Source organism: Schistocerca nitens, chromosome 3, assembly GCF_023898315.1.
Source record: "Schistocerca nitens isolate TAMUIC-IGC-003100 chromosome 3, iqSchNite1.1, whole genome shotgun sequence".
Lineage (NCBI taxonomy): Eukaryota > Metazoa > Arthropoda > Insecta > Orthoptera > Acrididae > Schistocerca > Schistocerca nitens.
Genome location: NC_064616.1, coordinates 681658800 through 681668638, shown reverse-complemented (window position 1 = coordinate 681668638; position 9839 = coordinate 681658800). Strand labels below are relative to the sequence as shown.

The following is a 9839-nucleotide window of genomic DNA, read 5'->3' as shown; positions in this document are numbered from 1 at the left end:
TCACTTCTTAACTGCAGCACAACATGTAGGTAGTGTAGCGGCACTGCCGTTCGATATAGGAAAAGTCAGTTTTGGTGCAATATTTCGGATCATTCAAGTTACAGCCAGGCGGGGGGGCTGTTTACAGTGAGTTACGCTCACCGGCAGTTACAAAGAAAATAGAGGTCACAGAGGCATAGAACCGTCAGGAAAAGTACATGCAGTGGTTTGCATGATGCAAGTCACAGGCAGAAGAGGCCCACTGGCCAACCTAAGTGTTATGAGTACATGACACAGAGCATGCGCGTGTAGCGAAACAGAGGCTGCATATGAATAGATACCAGTTCACTAACAAAGTTTTCAAGTATGGCAGCTCTCCTGGATGGCGGGGCGTGTCACACCACCAGCTACACACGGTAGCAGATGGGGCGCCAGCGTTCCAGTCCACGGCAGGTCGCTGGTTCGACCCTGTGAGGCTGACGCGGTGTCCATAGCCAGCCAGTGATGAGCCACCCCATGGCTCGCTACCACGGGCAGTCGTCTTGGCTCCCAACACTCACCAGAGACATCCAGGGCGAGGTCCGCAGATTCAGCTTCTGGATCGCACGCGCTTGTTGTCGCCGTGACCCAAGCCACACCAGCAGGGACAGACGGTGTGGGCCACCTTGCAGTTGTCAGTGGGCGGCACTGAGGCAGCCCAGAATGAAGGCTGCTGAGTCGACTGCAGGCGCAGCCCTGTCGTCATCATATCACTGCGGCTGTACAGGGTCGACACATTAGCAGAGCTCTGGGCAGTTCACTGAGGTGGAGTCCTCAGCATTGCAGCACCTGGTGACACAGACCGAGGGCAATGCGGCACTGTAGTTGAAAACACTACATCACTTGGAAAGCTTGGACGAGTCTTAATGCATCGCCTTGTATCTCTTCCTGCTACATTTGGGGTTGCTGTTACATTCGGTGTCAGAAGTTGCCACTACAGTAGTAAGGGCTCATTAAATATGGACATATATTTATTACAAGAAGTTGAGCACTAATTATATGACTCAATTTACATAGAACCAGTAACTATTAGTGAAGCTGAAAATATAATCAAGGCATTAAAAAAACAAAAATAACACATGTCTTGACAACATTTCATCTAAAGTTATAAAGCACTGTACTTATTATATATGTCAAGTCCTGTGTCACGCTTTCAGTGAATACTTGCAGCAAGGTACTGTCCCAGAAAGATTAAAGTTTACTGTAGCAAAATCACAATTTACGAAAGGTGATGAATCTAATTTCACCAACTACTGCCCAATATCTTTGCTAAGTAGCTTCTAGAAAATATTAGAGAAACTAATATATAAAAGAATTTTAGCTCAGCTCAACATTCACAGCATCCACAATGAAAACCAGTTTAGTTTGGGGAAAAAAAGAAAAACATATCAGCAGAGCAGGCTATTTTCTCTCTCACAATAGAAATTCTTGACTTAATGAATAACAAAATGTCACCTACTGGGATTTTCTGTGTCTTGTCAAAGTCATTTGGCTGAGCAGACCACAATGTTCTCTTAAGGAAGCTTGATTTTTTATGTTTTTAACACTAGCACTGGAAGGAAGGTTGAAATGTATCTACACATAGAAAGCAGAAAGTGATACTTAATAGTACTGATGGCAGTCCTGTTTCATTTAAAAGGGGTACATCTAAATGTGGAATGTCACAAGGATCCATTTTGGGACCTTTACTGTTTCTTATCTTCAAAAAAATGGTTCAAATGGCTCTGAGCACTATGGGACTCAACTGCTGAGGTCATTAGTCCCCTAGAACTTAGAACTAGTTAAACCTAACTAACCTAAGGACACCACAAACATCCATGCCCGAGGCAGGATTCGAACCTGCGACCGTAGCGGTCTTGCGGTTCCAGACTGCAGCACCTTTATCCGCACGGCCACTTCGGCCGGCTCTTATCTTCATCAACGATTTTCCACTTTGTACAAACAATGAGAGCAAATTTACTCTTTTTTCTGGTGACACTACATTCTGCTTAAAAGTCGAATAATCAGTGAACTAGAAAAAAAATCTAATGCTGTGCTTGTAGACATCTTACATTGTCTAAACCTAATAGATTAACACTATATACTGAAAAAACTCAATATATGCATTTTCATGCATCTCGACAAAAAATGAAGTAATTCACTTGAACTCTGATAACCAAGATATACTGTATTGTGAATCCTCAGCATTCTAATTGATGAGTCTCAAAAAAGACTCAGTGTGCAATTTATGTCCTATGTTTAAATATCCATGTTGGTCATATGAATACTATCAAAGCTGCTAATGATGGTTATTTTCACTCTATCATGTCACATGGCATAATTTTTTGGATAATCAACCTTTAGCTTCCTCACCAATTTTATACATCTTCGTTATGGTGCATTTGTTTATGGTATCTCTATAATGATATAAACCTAATTCATTCCACATTCTTGTGATTCATCACATTATGGATCTACAGAATTTCAGCTAAATAAACAAATAAAAGTAAAATAAATATGTGAAAGCTATAAATTTAAAACGATTCGGATAAATCTGCTACACACATTTGAGACCATATTTCATCTACTTCAGTCTTTATTTCATCAAAGAACAGAACATCATGAATTGAACTGTTCACAACGAGGAAAACATGGGGAAAACATTATCTCATATCGTCAAGCACAAGGATCAATTCAAAACCATAACCATTAGTTCCAAATACGGGCCAGGAGCTACTTTTTCAGCATTACACCTTGAGCACCATTCATAATAATGAGCACAAAGTCTTCTTTTTTCAGGATTGAATATCATAGGCTGCTTATGTCTCGTGGCTTGTAGGATAACACAGGGGAATCGCCAATACCGATCTTGTTAACCCACGTTTACACAGTGATAGGTATGTCTTCATGTCTTGTGACTTTTTAACATAAATTATTGTATTCCTTAATGTCACATAAATCTTTTTTATTTCAGGATGAATCCGTTCTAATTTCGAAATAGATATATGTTATCTTGAATGAGATTTTCCCTCTTAAGCAAAGTGTGCACTGACATGAAACTTCCTGGCAGATTAAAACTGTGTGCCGGACCGAGACTCGAACTCGGGACCTCTGCCTTTTGCAGGCAAATGCTGTACCATCTGAGCTACCTAAGCACGACTCACGCCCCGTCTTCACAACCTTACTTCTGCCAGTACCTCGTCTCCTACCTTTCAAACTTTACAGAAGTTGTCCTGCGAACCTTGCAGAACTAGCGCTCCTGAAAGAAAGGATATTGCAGAGACATGACTTAGCCACAGCCTGGGGGATGTTTCCAGAATGAGACTTCCACTCTGCAGCGGAGTGTGCACTGATATGAAACTTCCTCGCAGATTAAAACTATGTGCTGGACCGAGACTCGAACTCGGGACCTCTGCCTTTCGCAGCAAGTGCTCTACCATCTGAGCTACCCAAGCATGACTCACGCCCCGTCCTCACAACCTTACTTCTGCCAGTACCTCGTCTCCTATCTTCCAAACTTTACAGAAGCTCTCCTGCGAAGGTAGGAGACGAGGTACTGGCAGAAGTAAGGTTGTGAGGATGGGGTGTGTGTCGTGCTTGGGTAGCTCAGATGGTAGAGCACTTGCCCACGAAAGGCAGAGGTCCCGAGTTCGAGTCTCAGTCTGGTACACAGTTTTAATCTGCCAGGAAGTTTCAGATGTTATTTTGTCATATATTTCATGGAACTGAATTACATAACCAATGTCAGTTTTATTGTTTTTGGCCAGCTGAAATGAATTATAACATTCTGATGACCCATAGGAAAAGCCACAATTTGATCTTGTAGCTGCCATTTCCACTCTTACAAGGGGATGGCCAAAATACGCCATGTCGAAACCTGCCCTCAAATATTTATACTGGAAGAATACACAATGCAAAATTTTAGCTGCTAAGACATTCTGCAACTATCTTTTTAAAATTGTTGAAAATTGCCAATTTTGTAGCTGGACAGGCCGATTGACAAATGTACACACTCTATGGTAGCTGTAGCAGACAATACATGAGACCATGGCAACCACATATCCTTGGTTGACGGCGCATCAGTAAACAGGTAATACAGCATGATCGTCATTTGTAAAGCAAATTTCACTTTCCATTGACAGCATCTCTGACACTGTTGTTCACAGTTACTCTTCAATCAAACATGTATCTCATTTAATGTACATAATAAATCAATAGTTACCTTTGGTGTATCGCTAAGTGTTAACAATGGATATAAAACTAAATTAATTTTCTGTGGGTTTTTTCATAAATTCTTGCTAATATCATCTGTCTTTGGGTGAGCGTTTCACTGTAATGTGCAATCTAATTTATGTTTTGAAAATTGCAAAGATGAAATATGAAGAACTTGGTATGCAGTCGAAATCACCTACTTCCCAGAAGTTCTGCATATGTGTTATTTATTAGTTAATTTGTTGGACATTCATTTTAATGATGTCGTCATTTCGTTAGTAATTGTGGAAACATTAGAAGAAACAGTACATAACTCTGACGATTCCATGAATTGTGGTTCGAACGATGACTGTTGTAGTAATTAAAGTCTAGAAGAAAAATACAGTATTTTCCTCGCCAAAATAAAACATGTACAGCAAAAGAAATGTGCAAAGACCGTTTTGTTTCATCAAATGCGAATGTGAATTGTAAAAATCGAAGAAACATCAGCATAAATTATGAAATATGCACCAAAACAATACTAGTAAAAGCGTGAAATAAAAACTATTAGAAAGATTTAGAGCTGCTTATGAGAATCAGTGCAAAGGGAAATCTTCGAGACTGTGCCATCTGAAATTCAAGTGAGATGAAAATTACTGATTTTCAGATTTCTTTGAGCTGGTTAAAGAGATTCAGGAAATTATATGGGAAAGAAAGTCACAAAATTATGAAGTTAACATCAAGTATATGTGTAGAGGATATGTCATTAATAGGAAATACTACAGAGAACTTCGTAGCTGACGTGAATACAATGTTTCTTGTTATCCACTAAAATGTTATGCAAAGTCAATCACTCAGGTATCACACAAGAACTGTGTGGAAATTGCACTTTTATCTTTTTGAGCAAAAAGAAAAGACAGAGTTTGGAAAACCAATATTAACAAGAGAACTCCGTCAAACCATCAGCTGCATTTTAGATGTGCCAAATGAAGAAGAACCCGAGGGGTTCCAGAATCCACAACACAGCGGTGTCCTTTCTGACCCAGGCCTTGAGACCTAATATCCAGAGTTAAATGCGCTATTTGTAAAAATTTATTTGTTTGGACCATCAACGAGAAATGTGGGCTTCATGTCTTCAGTAGTGTCTTTTTTCCCTATGTGAATTTTTTCTTAATTACAATTTATGTGTTTATTGTATGATTGTGAAATTAAAATAAAAATAAATATTTTAAAAGTCCGTTTTTATTTGCGGTACACCTGTACCCCAGTGTACCAGACCCATCGATTCAAATAAGTGTGGCATTCCAGGATTAATAAAAATACATTATTCAAAAATTCTCATAGGAAACATGCTACAGGAAGTGTTATAAAATATCTCATGTCAACAAATTAAAGTCCAGGTTGATGGAAGTCGTCTGTAGCGTAACATCATGCACTGACTTGATTTTCTTTTCTCTGCTAGTCACTTGTGTCACAATTACATCTGCAACCGTCGATATTTACTGCAAGGTATTCAAAACATTAACGATTTGAGACATTTTCAGTGTGGTTTGTGTGCTTAAAATTCGCGAGTGTACACATTGGACTTCGCGCTACACGGCACTACGTTCTCTTGCCACGGCTGCACCTGCTTATTCGTCGACTCGTACGCTAGGCAGGAAGGGCTGTACAAACCGCTATTATAGGCGGTCTTTCGTGAAGCAAAAATGAGCAAATTTTACATAAAAAATTGCCGTCGGTCTTAGTAGCTAAAAATTTTACAGTGAATTTCTTTTGGTGAAATGAAATGTCGTGTGACGACGGCCTCCCGTCGGGTAGATCTCTCGCCTGGTGCAAGTCTTTCGATTTGACGCCACTTCAGCGACTTGCGCGTCGATGGGGATGAAATGATGATGATTAGTCCCTGAGCAGATAAAATCTCCGACCCAGCTGGGAATCGAACCCGGGCCCGTTGGATTGACAGTCTGTCACGCTGACCACTCAGCTACCGGGGGCGGACCAGTGCATTGGTATACTTCCTGTGTGAAAAATTTCAGGGTCGGTTTCGACTTGTCAGACTAGACCATTCCCTTGTTAGTTACTTCAGTGCTGGCAGGACAGACACATTGTTTTTAATTACTTTTTATGTGACATTATCTGAAGTATAATACGATCCGCGATTTTCTACGTTAAGTGACAAAATGTTTATTTCACGATGTTATTTCTAGTCGCTGAACTAGAAAAATTCAAATTCAGTCTTTTATGCCACGGTCGGTACATCATGTTTCAACGCCAGATAACTATAACAGCACTTCCTAGAAACGACTGACACATTACATAGCGGACATTTTATTTTCATACTAACACCATTCGCTAATGCACATGCGTTTCTTCTGCTGCACATTAAATGACGATGCTGGTTAAACTGTTTGCCACATAACCCGAACAAAAACGGTATATGTAAAATATTTCCACCCTAAGTGTGGAGCGATGCACTAAGGTTTTTTCGGTGTGTTTCTTAAATTGTTATTGTAATCAGAGCTTCTTCCGCACTCTTAAACATCAAATATCCACCTACTGAACAAGTGCGTTTTTCGTCTGCTGCCACACAGAGCTCGAATCTTCGCTTGACAGATCGGGTCTCCTGGAGCCGTAGTTGCACGCCAGGAGCTAAACACATGTGATTCTAAGATCCTTGGAATAAATAGATACAAATGTCAACATTGTATGAAGAACTTTGGTCAAGTGTAAAGCCCTTCTGCTGTCACTTCATGAAGTGGTGGGGGTGTGTGTTTACTTTGTAGTGGACAGGTGATCTACGACCAAAACAATGGAAGCGGATGTATGTGTTCGTATGGAGAATCTACTTTCATTTTGTAGTACAAAAGATAACACTGGCCCTAATTTTGAGTCATTATGTGAACACTTTCATGTTGATCTTTATGCCGTGACGCTCATATGTCAACAGTGTTTGTTTATTGCCATAACCTTCTGTATAAATGTTTTATTAAGACTTAAATGTATTTTATACGAGCTGTACTCTATTAGTAACACCATGACTCAGTTTCAGCGCGGAATGTCAACTTTCAGTCTGTAATTATATACAATGGAATTGCATATTTCACCAGGGATTCTGTGATTGCAACTAACTCAACCATAAGTAGCATTTTATAACCTTTACCTTATCGTAGCAAACACCTCCATGATCTTGCAGTTGCTAACAGTATTATTTGCTCTGTTGCATAGTAGTCGGAAAAATTGAATAGAGGAGGTAATGCAGTCGATTAATAATGAATGTTTCTCGTGTGCAGTACTGTCATTCGCTATTAATATTTCGTGTAAATGACGTAAAGAAATAGTCAGCAGATAACATCTTTAAAAGATTTTCGAGTTGCTAGTTATCATAGAATGCTTAGATAAAGAGTTGAAGTAGATACACAGGCAGAAAGAAACAAAATAATCGAGCATAAAAATGTAGATTATCCGTATTCCAGATTAAATACCTGAAACAGGAGATTGAGTAATAAAAAATACTTGAGAAACTGTTCACAGAATCTTTTTTATGCAATTATTGTATTTCACAGGAAAACGGGCACGCAAGACAAAAAATAAACAGCATTGAGCATATCAGACCCATTACCATAATGTGTGAGAGATTCACAAAAGAGTCAGCAATCACATACAAGAAATTACACTAGATTTCAGTCAGACAAAGAAACACGCTGACTTTAGAGATGCATGTAGAACATTGGAACATTTACGAGCTGTGCACGAAATAGTGAAATGGCGAATTGATTTGCAATTGCCACTTTTCATGAGAAATCTTTTGACGAAATTTGAGTAAAATCCAGTACATCGTGTGAGAAACATCTGGTAGTGTTAAGAACAACATATATTCCAGTGCTATAACTTTCATTAAACTTTGTCAGGATAGTGAGCAGTTCCAATGTAAAAGAGAACTTGATCAGGGATTCCTTATCACCAAAACTAATAACAGCAATATTGGAAGTATTTTCCACCTCCTAAAACTGGCTAAATGAAGCAGCTCCTTTATTTTTCGAATGACATATATGCTATCAGTTTTGTCTTAATAACAATGAGAGATGGATTTTTAATTTGAGCAGCATTAAGAATGGAGAGGTAGTTGTTGAAATTTGCTATGAGATGCAGGAAAACACACAGATAGATCAGTGAATGGACTGGAATGGAAGATGTAATTATGACTGTATCTCAAATTGAAAACGGTGGACAGCCTATGAAAAAGGTGAGTGGATGATAGGCAGAATGAGGAATTTATTTCTGGGTTCTGAAGGTATGGAAAGACCAACAGAGTGACCAAATAGGTGGTGGTTAGGTGATATTAGAAAGTATGTGTGAGAAATATATACAGAGTTTAGACAGAACTATGGGAACACCACGATAAATGCATGCTTGAACAGTACGTTGCACTGTTGCATTTGACCACGAGGGACAACTGTGCAATGTCCGTTGTGTAACTTCAGTGGTGGTCAGAGCAGCAACCGGTGTGGTTGTGAGTGCATTATGCCAGAGCTAAGTGAATTTGAACATGGGAAAATCGTTGGTGCTTGTCTTTTTGTAACAAAGGTAGCAGAATTGTTTGGTGTTTCAAGAGGCACTGTATTCAAGATTTATACTGCATACAGGGAAAGTGGACAAATGTCATCCGATAAATAACAATGCAAACCCTGTCAGCACCAAAACAATATGAAGTGAGCTCCTTAAGCGGGGAACAGCAGATCGAGTAGGAATTGCAAAATTACTCATACGTGGTGCAGATGACCTTAACAGGAAAATGTGATGGCAAAGCCATAAAACCTGGACTGTAGCGGAATGGAAGAAAGTCATTTGGTGTTGTGTGTCTTGTTTCATACTATTTACAACTTCTGGCCCAGTTTATGCCCCAAAAGTGAAACTTTGGAGGGGGGGGGGGGGGAGTCGGTGATGATTTGGGCAGCAAATTTTTAGGCATCCATATTGATGAGAAGGCTTTACAGAAGCGTCCGATTCCACCTGTCTACTTTGCCTCATGACGTCATCAATACGGCAGAAACAGCTACTTTCAGCGTACACAAAATAATGCACTACATACACGTGCCAACAAAGGTGAAAAAAAATAAATAGATAAAAATGACACAATAATGTCTCACTCCAAAAATAAAATGAAACTAATGGAAATTGGGGGCTCAGGGCAGGGACAAGCTAAATATAATCCCCCCCCCCCACACACACACACACAAACAAAAACAAAAACAAAAACCTGCTGCAAGAATAATATGTGGTACTCACCCATGACCATCTTGTAGACCTCTGGTACTCACCCATGACCATCTTGTAGACCTCTGTTTAAGGTATTGGCCTTTTGGCCTTCTGACTACTGCTTCACAGAAATTTATTCCCTCATGAAGTTTGTTACAAATAATCCACTGCCATTCACAAGGAGCAATGATGTACATAAATACAACTCTAGAAGAAAAAATACATTCATTACTTCACAAGCAGGGTGTCTTTGGCACAAAAAGAGGTGCACAATGCTGCAACTAATATTTGTGATCACTTACCCAGTGATATAAAATATCTGATAGACATTTTGAAACAGTTTCACCTTGAGACCCCAATTCGGTTGAAGAATTTCTGTTGTTGTAATAAATATG

General features: G+C 39.5%; 1 protein-coding gene across 2 annotated transcripts in view; it reads left to right on the top strand.

The window, feature by feature from the left end:
• Window positions 1-6855: 6855 nt before the first annotated feature.
• LOC126248640 (vacuolar protein sorting-associated protein 41 homolog) overlaps window positions 6856-9839 on the top strand; it is a 164273-nt gene continuing 161289 nt past the window's right edge. The window contains exon 1 of one of the 2 annotated variants that reach the window (XM_049949824.1): window positions 6856-7009. In XM_049949824.1, the coding sequence (XP_049805781.1) occupies window positions 6998-7009 (12 nt within the window). In that variant the 5' untranslated portion in view covers window positions 6856-6997. Of the gene's footprint in view, window positions 7016-9839 lie in introns of both variants that reach the window. The other variant, XM_049949823.1, reaches the window with a different exon arrangement.